This window comes from Centruroides sculpturatus, unplaced genomic scaffold (genome assembly GCF_000671375.1).
Source record: "Centruroides sculpturatus isolate CEXI.00-Female unplaced genomic scaffold, Cexi_2.0 scaffold260, whole genome shotgun sequence".
Taxonomy (NCBI): Eukaryota; Metazoa; Arthropoda; class Arachnida; order Scorpiones; family Buthidae; genus Centruroides; species Centruroides sculpturatus.
The window spans coordinates 682,169-696,462 of NW_019384427.1; the positions used below are offsets into that span (position 1 = coordinate 682,169).

Genomic DNA, 14,294 nt, shown 5'->3' on the forward strand with positions numbered 1-14,294 from the left:
TTTACCATTTTACACAAAATAGTGCAATTTTTAAAATTATCATACTTTTGATTGAATTTTTACTTACAAAATATATATTAGATTTTTTTGAATTGATGTATATTTACATTATAGATGTATAATACAACACTGTGTGCTATAAAGCAATCAATCATATTTGATTGAAACTATAGAAAAATAGACAATTTAAATGTTTCTTTAAAAATTATATATAAAACTGAAAAAATTTTCATTACCAGGGAAGAATGAGAAATATTTTGCATTCCATTCAAAAGTTTAACCTTATTATCATTGCTTTGGAAGTAAACTATCTGTTCTACTTACACACAAATGTAGGTTAGTGAAAGAATGGATGGGCCTTGAAATTTGTTTTTGTTTTTGACTGTTATGATGACCAGTAAGGGATCAGATAAGAAGGAAAGGGAGGTTGGGTTCTGTGTTGAGCAAAATAAAGTTACATTTTCTAATCTTGTAAGGAACCAAGTCCAAGCATTATTTTTATTTACTTTTATATTTGCTTTTATTCTATTTTCGTTTGGGGTTTATGTTTTGTTAGGACAAAGGTTTCTTCATCATTCACCTCAGAAACTTAAAAATAGAAGAGAAACCAACTCATCGACGAGAGAAAAGCGCCGTAGTTAAAAATCGCGCACACTTGCACTCCTGAGTGGAGAAAAGTAAGTCCGCACTGAGAAAAGGGGGGAAACCCCACAAGCACAACTTAGGAAATTTGCTAAACCTTAAAAGAATAAAACATCCCGAAAATTGTCAAAAAGAATAATGTAAAAGGTTAGCGAGTATTGTCAGAAAGTAAACTGCCAGACAAACAGAAAGTTTATTGTTAGCCAATAAGTATGTAAATGAGGGGAGTGATCTCACTTAGAATTGTGATGTCACCTCACAGTATAAAGTCCCAACCTCAAGTGAAGATAAGCGAGGTGAGCTTCTGTTAGAAACGAGCATGGTGAGCTTCATAGCAGTAAACGAGAGAGAGGTGTGCAATAGGATAAAGTAGTTCCAAGGCAATTTTGAAGTTATTCGATTTGTGGATCGAAGATTAGAGAAAGTCTTGAGAGTTGGGAAAAAGGTTCCTAGTATATTGAGGTGACGATTAGGATCTTTAATTCATAAGAATTATTGTACATAAGTTAAGTCTTTGAATTTTTGTCGAGTTCCAAAGGGGAATAGATTTTAAGTTAGAAAATAGATTGATTTGAGTTTTGTCAGGTTGATTCTTATTGATTTTCATTGAACAAATTGTTATTTGATTTTTACTAAATTTTGTATATAGTTATTACTAGAAATTTTATTAAATATTGGATTGTTTTTGACAAAGTTTGTCATTATTTAATTCGGTGCACGCTTAAAGTCCAGGCCTGGCACACTAACGCAAATCCGTGTAAAGTACCATTAGGTAATGGCTATTTCCGGCACACAGTCATGTCGATAATCGTTGGAAAAGTCGGAAAAATAATATAGTACTTTACAATCTGTTTGGAGTGTCTTTTTGAGAGTAATCATATGCACTTTTTCAGTGTTTTTCCAATGCCAAAGTGTTATTACATTTCTTACATTGTCCATTTCAGACTGTACTGCAATGACCATAAGAAAGTTGCAGTTTCAGCATTCTCTTCAGAATTTTTTTGATAGATAGTCAATGAAAACTATCAACCTTCTCATATAAATAACCTTCTTCTATCTTGGTTGAGATTATTGACAACAGCTTTGATATCAATGTTTGAAATCAGTGGTCCTGTTATTGGGTTTCAATTTGAAATAATTCCAGACTTATAAATTCCCACTGTCATCTGTTGTCTGTCCTTCCTTAATCTTGAGAACAAAGTTAGATAGATGAAAGTCGAGACCAAATGTGAAAAACTTAAAAGCAGGAGGCCCAGATTAACTATATATGAACTTTCAGTTTGCACCAGAAGTCATGTTATTTCAGTTCAAAAATTTTTCTGAATGGAGTTAGATCAATGATTGGCATGACTATTGTTTGATAAACAGGAATATTATGATGTACAGGGCAAGATACTACTAAAACAGTGAATATATTGTGATGAAAAATTGCAGCCTGGCATTGTGACAATGTCACAATAAATAATTACTCATTTTGGAATTGTTATTATTTTGGCAACTTTCTTGTTTTCTAAAAATCAAAGTAAACAAGCAATTATTTATTGTGAAATTATAGTGTCTTGCCTGTCATGACAATCATCTATGTAACTCCATTCAGGAGAAAATTTTTAAATTGAAATAATATGACTTCCAGTCTATAATGGAAGTTTGTATATAGTTAATCAAGGCCTCCTGTCTCCAAACTTTCCATATCTGGTCTTGACTTCCATCTATCTAACATCATTCTTGAGATTAAGGAAGGACAGACAAACAACAGTGGGAATTTATAGATCTACAATTTTTTCAATCTGCAGATCAATTAGCCTGATTTACCTTCTTTTTTTTGTTGTTTGTTTATGGATTTTTATTAATTTTTAATAAAAAAATTTTCATACATTGGTGTGAATACATTTTTCTTAAAACTTGATGTATAAATAGAACAACATTATAATATTTTTATGTTTTTTAAAAAACACTTTTGCTTATTTTATTTGATGTTTCATTAGTTAACAATATTCAAATAGAATAATTAGTACAACTTTGTAAAACATTCTAGAAACTTAAAACACAAATTTAAAAGTTACATTCCAAAAGAAAAATTATACATCACTATAGCAGAATTCCACATATTTACTATTATTATTTTTCTAATGTATTTACTTTAGACAGGTGAAAATATTTTTCAGATATTCACAGAGACATGTTAAAGTAATTTTAAATACATTCACCTAGAGATATAAATTGACCTGTTGCAAAGACATAATTTGTTAAATTTTGAACATATGTTAAAAATTAGGATCAAATTACACTTAAGAAATATGTAAATGTTGTTAAAATACAAAAAGTTGTACCTTTTGTACTGTACACATATATACTTATTCTGAAATTTATCAGCAGGGAACTAGAAAAACCATTCAGGCAAAAAGTAAAAAGGACTTAGGGAGAACACTAAATTGATTAAAGTTCAGTGCAAAAAAAATATGTTTGTAATGCAAAATTTTTTAAAAATTTTATAATTTAGAGCACAAAAAAAGTAGGCCCTTAGATGTAATGAATTATACATCACTTGTAATAAAAATGTGACTGTTGGTTTTAGTTGCAGAAGACTAAAGAATTTTTGTTGAATTCTATCTCCACCACAAAGAGTGCAATTTTTTGTCAAATACTATATCTCTATCTTGTAATACTTGATTCTGGTCAGTTTTGGATCAGGCAGCTAATGGTGAGTTTTAACAAAATATATCATCTGATTACACTGATTATACAGAAATATTTTTGCCAAAAGTTGAGTTGACAAAAATTTAAATTTAAATTTATTTATTTATAACAAAAAACATTTTAGACAAAAAATATTCCTTTATTAAAATGCAATCAAAATCTCTAAGAAATGTAAAATAATATATTTTACATTTTTTTACTTTTTATTCAAGGCAGAACAATTAAATTCACTGAGCCATATTATTTTTAGACTGTGATACAACTTTTTTAGTCAAAATATACTTATGATGTTGAATTTAATGTATCAATGGAGTTATATATATTATTTTCTATCTACATTTACAAGTATATATGTATAATAAGTTACATAAATATATACACATGGACAGGTAAAGGAATGTTTTTTGATTCTATCAAAGACTTACTAAATGCTAACAGAATTTATAGAAGTCAAAAATTAGTTATTAATTTTTAAAACAAGAGTATTTCTCCATTTTTCATACAAATTATCAGTTAAAGAATCAATAACAATTAAGTTATAGAATATTTTTTAAACAACAGTTTATAAAAAACAAACATAATTACTGAAAATATATTATAGACTAAATCATTTTTTACTTATATANAGCAGGTGTTTTAGTGCTAGTATAAAATTTCTTATTGTTTCGAAAGATTTTGTTGCAAGTATCTTATTCCGAGTAATTTATTGTAAATAATTTATAATTAGATATAAATGTTTATCCGTATATTGTTTTGTTAGAAATTTGTAATGAGTTATTGGGATTAAATATATATTTTGTTCTGAAATAAACAACAAAAGAACGTTGTATAGATAGATACATATATTGTATTAAGTTTGAATGTTAAAAATCAACAGACACATTCTCGAGAATCTCGAAATGTCAAAAAATATCTTGATACTCAAAATACAAAAATATTGCAATAAAAAAATTCTCTAATCTTCAGAATCAAAAACTGTCCAGAATTCTCAAATACCATCTTAGATTTTTTTATTTTTTCATTTAAAGAAGAGACAGGATAGAACAAAAAGAAATACACTAGAGAAATTTCACAAAAAATCGTTGTATAGAATTTTCTTGTTTTTCTCATAAACTTGACATTTTATTTAAATATTTTAAAACTTAAATCCTCATGAGAGAAAACAGAATATATTCTGAATAAAATGCAAATTTTGTTACATTTAAAATATAAACGTGGCAAAAATTTGCAGTCTGAAATTTACAAAATCATATAAAAAAAAATGATATAATGCAACATTTGAAGACACTTCTACATATTATTTTTAAAAAATATCAAAATCTTACCTTGTCTAATTTATCCAGATCACTACGAAGCTGTTCTTGTAACTGTTTTAATTTAGTTAATGGTAATGTTTCTAATTCAGATATCCTAGCTAATGAGTGAAGAAAAGGTTCTCCAGATATTGTTTCCACTTCACTTTGTAAAGCATTTAATTTGCTAATTGCCTGTAATTTAAAAAAAACCATATTTAGATATTTCCTTTTTCATGTGCAAAAGCATTACAGAAGTTATATATATATATTATATAGTTGAACTTCTATACTATGAAATCCTATACAGTGGGTGATGAGTGGGGGTGAAATCCTATACAGTCAGTTAACGAACATAATCTGTTCCAAGACTTTGTTCGCTATTCTAATTGTTCGTTAACCGATTATTGATTTACCATAGGTTTTTATGGGAATTTGATTAATTTGTTCTGGAGACCCCAAAAAATAAAAAAATATATACTTTCTTACTCCATTTATTTATATATAATAATAAAAATACATATATACACAGTCTTGCATTTTTATTAGTCATGTTTTTTCCGTTTGTGGGGTTCTGTCTAATGTTGATTGCTTTTCTCTCTTTTTCAGGATGTTTCAAAAGTAATTAATAACATTGTAATTGTAGAGATCCCTAAGCCTATTAACCTCAACCTGGTTTGGATGCCATTTTAAGGTTGTCATTCTGATATCCTCTCACTTCTTCAAAAGATCTTTAATAGCAGATATCAGCATTAATCCTCTTTTTCAAACGAAAACATATGTTGTCAAATTTTTTGGTTTTCTTCATTCAAGAGTTCTTGGCATTCTTTTGTCATCAGATCTGTTTCAGGTTCCATTATGAGCTCTTCAATGTTCTTTATTTCTCAGATGTGATTTTTGTTACTCCTTAAGCTGCTTGAGTCTTCTTGATTATACTGTATCTTTCTTAGATAAGATTGAACTGCAGCCTACTGTAGATCTGTTTGAGCCATACTGCTTAGCAACATCAGACATCTGCCCACTCTCTACCTTTGCTATTATACTCTCACCTTTCGAAAATAAAAACCGATGCAAAACTTAACGAGTGCCCACTCGACAGTCTCGGGAATACTATAAAAGAATTGTTTCTGTCAGAAAAATAAAAAACTGGAATCACAAGGGAGAGTTCAAAGTTTGGAGGAATAGTATCTGATCAGTATATACCGGGTTGAGCATCAATGTCAACGTCTCCCGCACTCCAAAAAGNTAGATATAACCATACTGGTTATTTATGTCACTGAGTAAGAGACAACTCAGCATCCATGGCCTATAATCTCCCATTACAGTTCTCAGCTGGCTATTACTTTACTAGGGCATGGTGTATACGTACATAATACATAAACATCTGTAAGCCTGATAGTTATATTAAAGCTAAACAATTGCTGGATTAGATACTTCTATATATACATCATGTTGGGGTAAAGCAATAGCCAACTGAGTGCCATAATAGAAAATTATAGGCTGTGAGCTCTGAGTTGTTTCTAATTAATGCCATGAATACCAGTATGGTTATATCCAAATTAATTAATTATTCTGGAAGCAAATATCAGATGGAGATTCAGGTAGTGTAACTGACAACGTATCTGCATGGTAAGCAGCAGTTGCAGGTTTGAGTCCTGCTCTGGACTAATTCTTTTGTAAACATATCAATTTTGGATCTTATTAAAGTCTATTGTTTATAATTATGACAGTAATAATTGTAACAATTCCTCTCCTCATGTTGATCGAAATATAGTAATAAATAAACAGCTGAAAACTTTTTGAAAATTAACTGCTAAAATATGTACTATAATTTTCTATATAACCCACACTGATATATCTAAATATATAAAATTGCTTGTCCTGACTGACTGACTGATTCATCGTCGCCCAGAGCAAACCGCTGAACCCAAAGAGGTGAAATTTGGTACACAGTTAGGGTACGTCATGAGAACGCACACTAAGAAGAGATTTTTCAAAATTCCCCCGAGGGGGTGAGAGGGAAAGGATTAAGTCTTAACTGGAAGAACAGCTTCTACTGTACTATTTTAGATGCGATTTTTTGTTTTTATCTTCGTTTTAGTCTTCATTGAGTACTTAGGTGTATTAAATTGATAACATTTCAGACATTGTTATATTTTTTATCTATTTCGATTTTTAAAATGTTCAAACTGTTTTAAATTTGAATTTGTTATTGCATATTGGTTCGATTTATAGAATGATTGTAAACGTTCCAGAAAATTGAACAAATTGAAAACAGTTAGTTTGATTTTCGGCAATTCTCATTATTTTCAGCGGTAGGTGTTATATAACAATTACTATGATTGTTGAAATACTGAATATAATGGGGTTTGCTTGCAAAACCACCACGGGCGAAGTCGTGGGTAACAGCTAGTATATATATAAGGATGAAAGAACATGAATACTCCATAAGAAAAAAGCTGACCACAACAGCATTAGCAACATATGCAAATAATGAGGATGTTCACGTTGAACTACAGAAAGCTAAATTACTACACAGAGTATCGGATAAGGCACAACTCAAGTACCTCGAATTGCTGGAGATCTATTGGGCAATTAAACAAGGGATCAGTATTAACTTCAAGGAAACGAACATGCTTTCCACAGCATGGCGTGCCATTTTTGAACTAGATCCCAATGATTGAAACGCGCATCAAAGATAGTTTAAGTTACGTAGGATATGTATGTCATAATCTACGTGAAATTAATTGATTTATTCGGATGTGTTTCACATATTTTACATATTTTAAATTTTAATGCAGCATATTCAAATTACGTAGTTAATTAATCGGAACTTTTTAAAACGTTCTATTCTACTAGCCATTAGTTTGATATTGTCAATACTTGAGGATGTATATTACATATACAGTAGAGCGTCGGTTAACCTAAACCATTCCAGTTGGCAAATTTAAATTTTTGCTAGTGCTGTGGCGCTGCAATCTTTGGCTATATCTTGGGCTACTCCGATATTTTTCTTGTTGGTGTGTGTGTTTTAGCAGCCAGCACTGGCACTTTTTTCTGAGGACTGTGTGTCATGCTGAATCGAACATTTTTGATATTAGATTAACTTCTAAAGTATAATATTTTTTTTGTTTTTATATTTTTCAATATATTTATTTTGTTTGTAAAAAATAAAGAAATAATTTTTAATGATATAATAGCCGCAATTATTATTTTAAAAAGTTTACATTAGGCTTTATATCGACAAAAATTCAACACGAAGCGACATGCAACAGATAAAAATTTCAACACGGGATAAGTTAATATATTTTTTCGTACATAATCGGTTATCCAAACAACCTCAGTCCCCAACTGATTCAGATAAACGATGCTCTACTGTAGATAAAAACGTTCATAGCACGAATTTTCTGTTTGGTTATGAACAGGTAATAGTTTATTTGGTAAGTGGTATATAAACCCAGTTTTTTGAAATATAATTGTTAATTTGATTATCTAATAGTAAAAAAAAAATTCTGATGCGTAAAAATAGTAATAATAATAAGGTAGTAAAAATTGCCTTTTAAATTATTAAAATAAATCTGTTAAAAAAGGCTTGGAAACTTACTTCATCTCTTTGTTGCTCAGCTAACCTTTCTCTTCGATTTGCTTCATCTGCTTCTCGTTTCCATGCTTCACAAGCCTGGTAATATAGGTTAAGATTAGCAGCAATTATTTTATTAAAATTATATTACTGAATCAAACCTGAAAAAAATTTGAAATAATTATTGTTATTATATCTTTGAGCTAATGGTAGTTTATTCAAAAAAGTTTTCAACTAGTGATTTTTTAGTTAATACAGTTTACTAATTTATCTACTAACTGACAATTATAATCAAAGCCAAACAATTACCACATTAGATTGGGCTATATTACTGATACTAGTAATAATTAAATGCTAAGTAATTTAGTCTAGAAATAGGCATTAGATGCCATCTCTCATTAAATTAAATATTAATTTAATTATAAATATTAATTAATTAATTTAGAAGGCTCTGGAAATTCGGCCCAGATCAAGATTCAAACCTGCAACTGTCACTTATGATGTAAATGCATTGCTAATTACGCTACCCTGACCTCAGTCTGATCTTTGTTATAGAATAATTGATTTAGATATAACCATACTGGTTATTTATGTCACTGAGTAAGAGACAACTCAGCATCCATGGCCTATAATCTCCCATTACAGTTCTCAGCTGGCTATTACTTTACTAGGGCATGGTGTATACGTACATAATACATAAACATCTGTAAGCCTGATAGTTATATTAAAGCTAAACAATTGCTGGATTAGATACTTCTATATATACATCATGTTGGGGTAAAGCAATAGCCAACTGAGTGCCATAATAGAAAATTATAGGCTGTGAGCTCTGAGTTGTTTCTAATTAATGCCATGAATACCAGTATGGTTATATCCAAATTAATTAATTATTCTGGAAGCAAATATCAGATGGAGATTCAGGTAGTGTAACTGACAACGTATCTGCATGGTAAGCAGCAGTTGCAGGTTTGAGTCCTGCTCTGGACTAATTCTTTTCTTTCAGAGCCTTCTAAATAAATAAATATTAATTTAATTATAATTATTAAATTTAATAAGAAATGGCACATAATGCCTACCATTAGACTAAATTACTTAGCATTTAATTATTAGTAGTAGCAGTAATATACCCAATCTAACCTGGCAATCATTTGGCTTTAATATAACTATCAGACCTATGGATGTTCATATTTGACAATTTTATAATCTTTGGTTAAAACCTGATACTTCTACATTTTTTAAAAGTTAAAACAATATTAATAATACATTGAAAAAAATGTGTTTATTACAATTTACTTATTTATAAAATACAAGTACAATTTATAAACAGATATTTTATATTAAAAGCTAGATAAATATGGATGTCACATTCAGTCATTATGAAATCCAGCAGTAAAAACTATTCAGGAATTGAAATAAATCATTTGAATCTTTTTACCAAGATATAGTTTTGGCATTAAAAGTTGGGAAAAACTTTAATAATAAATAGCTTTTTTAATACAGATATTTATCAATTAATTGACAAAACATACAAAATAAATAAATTTATATATGCTTCCCTGTCAAGCTTTATCGTAACAAATCAATGGAAAGACTGTTATTTCATTTAATTAATTACAGTAGAAGTTGACTAATGCAGCACCTAACAAGACCAGAGTGGTGGCAAATTATGGAAATGCGAAATTACTAAACTTTTTGTATTTTCACAAAATTTTATGTTACATGCAATCTGAACATTGCAGACATTACATTTTGTATCAGCTGTAATATTTTGATTTGTTTACACATGCTCTTTAATCAGTATGAAGATGATACAGTGCATGATTATACTGTATTAATTTTTAATGAACACATTAATGCACAAAAATCAACATTCACAATGATTCACATGCATATATTGTAATATTTATTTTCCAGAAGTACACTGTATGAAGTACATACAATTCATTTTTCTTAAATCACATTTCTCTTGATTTCACAGTCTTCTTCCTAGACATAGCAATGTGAACAGTCACACTCCTCTCTTTGTGACAATTTCTATTTAGGATTGTTAGTCTATGATGTATCCAAATAAGTTCCAAGATGCAAAATACTAGCATGCCATATTATTATTGGACAATTCTAAATTATTGCATTATTGTCTACTTTACAAATGTTGTCTAATTATCAAGTATTCTGGATTATCAGATGCCAAATTAACGAACTTCTACTGTAATTAAAAAATATAATTAAAGTGTGTTTCAAATTTATATGAACACCAAAAAATTAAAGTGAAACCCAAATTTGCTGCATTAAGTGACAAATGTTTTATTAAAAATATGGATTTACATGTTTCCACACTGCAAAACAAGAATTTTAATCAAACATTAACATTTTGTCACTGAAAATAATATTTTTGAAAATTTTGTACAAAAAAACTGTTACATATTTATCTGGACAGGCACTCATTTCATGACTTAAATAGAATATTGTTTAGTTTCAAGCATTGAAATATGCAAATTAGCTTATATATCTAATTGTAATACAAATTCTTTATGTTGTTCAACGTTCTAAAATGGGTAGAATAAAGAATTTACCTGATTATGAAAAACGGCCGATTGATGCCTATAAATCACAAGGCAAGTCAATAAGAGAAATTGCAGCATATATAAATCGTCCAAAATCAACTGTTGGTGATTATTTATCAAAAAGACGTGGCAAGGATGTACCAAAATTCAAGACAGGTCCAAAACCCAAGCTTACTCCTCGAGATTGTAGACAAATCATCAAGGTTTGCTCCACAAAACAAANTTAATCGATTCTAGACTAATTCGACTCAACATTTCCAAAATACGTATATATTTTTTGGAAATAATCCGTATAAACTACGCTATAAACAAAAAATTGTAGGATTACTTACCGAGTGTGCACTGTTCAACGTCGCCATTGCTTAAGCTTGTTTTCGTCACGGAGCAGCACACCAAATGGTGGCCGCGATATCTGATAACAAATTTTTCACAGAAAAATAACTTGACCTTTGGAGACATCATTAATATAAATAATTTTTATGGCCGTTGAATAAGAAATGTTTCTTTCACAAGAAATGTATAAAAGTACAGTACTGTATTAGACTTACGGTATCTAATTTACACACTGTACAGACGATAGCTCGCCTGAACTCTCCGTAGCGTGGTGCTAGATGGTGGAAAATATATACATAATTATAATAAAGTTACAATAAATTAAGTTAATATATAATTATATATACAGTACCTAATTTATATATCATCATATGTACAGACGATACTAAACTCAATATATCTGCCTAAACTGTCCGTAGCATGGCGCTGGATGGCGGAAAATAGTTCGGCTGCCCGATGACGTTTTACGTAATTATAGGAGTTTTTTTACCGTTGTTACGGATACCGCCACAATTTTTTCGCCATCTTATAGGAATCGTAATTATAGGAACCCGTCTTATAGGCTGATCTACTGTAATTAATTATAGTGGTATATCGGTATTCAACCGAACAATGACTACCCGCTAGAACAAATTTTTGGTTAATAACAAATATTTTTATTTTAACTTTAATTTTGTCATCAGTAAAAAGTTTTCTATGATAAAAATGAATAACTAATTTAAAAATAAAATGAAACGTTAGAGCTACCTACCTTCATCAGACAAAATTATACTAGGTACAGTTCATTTTTTTTCACTTAATGCATGTGGACACACAATCATCATAATGTTTTAGAACCATTTCAAGTGTATGAAGTGTTTCAACAAAACATATCTGTGACACACTAAGATTTGTTGCAATTTCATGAGTTGTTATTTGTGTATTTTGAACAATTCAACCTGCACTTTTTCATCATTGACAGTTTTTGGGTACCTCATATGTTTTGTATCCTTTAGTTCAAAATTTCTCTAACAAAACTTTCAAAACCATATTTAATGCATTCAAAGTTTAGGAGCATCTATCCCATACACACTATGAGTATTTTTTACTGTTTGTATAGCATTGTATACTTTATGAAATTTAAAAAGCATAATATGCATTTTATCTGCAGACATTTCAGTTGGATTTTATTCAAACAAAATGTGATGTAAAAAGTTTAAAATGAGCTTGTAAACAAAGAATACAATCTCACATTAGCAGTAATGTTTGTTGACTATGTTAGTCACATAATTATTAAATCACACATTTATGTTAAGGAAAGACAGCTGTTAAAAATATGCAAAAAAAGCTTTCCATTGAGCATGGAAGAGGATACCGAATTTTCTGTTATACAGCCTGATTTTCCTTTCCATTTCTGCTTTGGACAGATTCTGCTGTTTACAGGTTAATTTACACTGATTTTTGCAGGAAATTCAAGGGACCGAAGAAATCTTTTAATGACAGGTTTTTGTCATATACAGGTTCCATTAATAGACAGGTTTGACTTTATTTAAAATTTCAAAAATATATATATATAATATATATATATATATATATATATTATATATATATATTTTTGAAATTTTAAATAAAGTCAAACCTGTCTATTAATGGAACCTGTATATGACAAAAACCTGTCATTAAAAGATTTCTTCGGTCCCTTGAATTTCCTGCAAAAATCAGTGTAAATTAACCTGTAAACAGCAGAATCTGTCCAAAGCAGAAATGGAAAGGAAAATCAGGCTGTATAACAGAAAATTCGGTATCCTCTTCCATGCTCAATGGAAAGCTTTTTTTGCATATTTTTAACAGCTGTCTTTCCTTAACATAAATGTGTGATTTAATAATTATGTGACTAACATAGTCAACAAACATTACTGCTAATGTGAGATTGTATTCTTTGTTTACAAGCTCATTTTAAACTTTTTACATCACATTTTGTTTGAATAAAATCCAACTGAAATGTCTGCAGATAAAATGCATATTATGCTTTTTAAATTTCATAAAGTATACAATGCTATACAAACAGTAAAAAATACTCATAGTGTGTATGGGATAGATGCTCCTAAACTTTGAATGCATTAAATATGGTTTTGAAAGTTTTGTTAGAGAAATTTTGAACTAAAGGATACAAAACATATGAGGTACCCAAAAACTGTCAATGATGAAAAAGTGCAGGTTGAATTGTTCAAAATACACAAATAACAACTCATGAAATTGCAACAAATCTTAGTGTGTCACAGATATGTTTTGTTGAAACACTTCATACACTTGAAATGGTTCTAAAACATTATGATGATTGTGTGTCCACATGCATTAAGTGAAAAAAAATGAACTGTACCTAGTATAATTTTGTCTGATGAAGGTAGGTAGCTCTAACGTTTCATTTTATTTTTAAATTAGTTATTCATTTTTATCATAGAAAACTTTTTACTGATGACAAAATTAAAGTTAAAATAAAAATATTTGTTATTAACCAAAAATTTGTTCTAGCGGGTAGTCATTGTTCGGTTGAATACCGATATACCACTATAATTAATTACAGTAGATCAGCCTATAAGACGGGTTCCTATAATTACGATTCCTATAAGATGGCGAAAAAATTGTGGCGGTATCCGTAACAACGGTAAAAAAACTCCTATAATTACGTAAAACGTCATCGGGCAGCCGAACTATTTTCCGCCATCCAGCGCCATGCTACGGACAGTTTAGGCAGATATATTGAGTTTAGTATCGTCTGTACATATGATGATATATAAATTAGGTACTGTATATATAATTATATATTAACTTAATTTATTGTAACTTTATTATAATTATATATATACTTTCCACCATCTAGCACCACGCTACGGAGAGTTCAGGCGAGCTATCGTCTGTACAGTGTGTAAATTAGATACCGTAAGTCTAATACAGTACTGTACTTTTATACATTTCTTGTGAAAGAAACATTTCTTATTCAACGGCCATAAAAATTATTTATATTAATGATGTCTCCAAAGTTCAGCGAAGTTTTCGCAGAAAAATAACATCAGAAATCGCGGCCGCGGTTTGCTGAGTTGTTCCGCGACGAAAACAAGCTTGAGCAATGGCGATTTCGAATGGTGCACACTCGGTAATTAATCCTACAATTTTTTGTTTATAGCGTAGTTTATACGGATTATTTCC

The 14,294-nt window shown here is 29.7% G+C and overlaps 1 protein-coding gene across 1 annotated transcript in view; it reads right to left on the reverse strand.

Annotated features, from left to right (window-relative positions):
• Window positions 1-2,414: 2,414 nt before the first annotated feature.
• The window catches only part of LOC111619602 (RING finger protein unkempt homolog), an 85,082-nt gene continuing 73,202 nt past the window's right edge, over window positions 2,415-14,294 (reverse strand). Inside the window, exons 15-17 of the mRNA XM_023361365.1 lie at window positions 8,236-8,310; window positions 4,665-4,826; window positions 2,415-3,337 (exon numbers count right to left, since the gene is read on the reverse strand). Coding sequence (XP_023217133.1) covers window positions 3,287-3,337; window positions 4,665-4,826; window positions 8,236-8,310 — 288 coding nt within the window. The 3' untranslated portion in view covers window positions 2,415-3,286. The remainder of the gene's footprint in view (window positions 3,338-4,664; window positions 4,827-8,235; window positions 8,311-14,294) is intronic.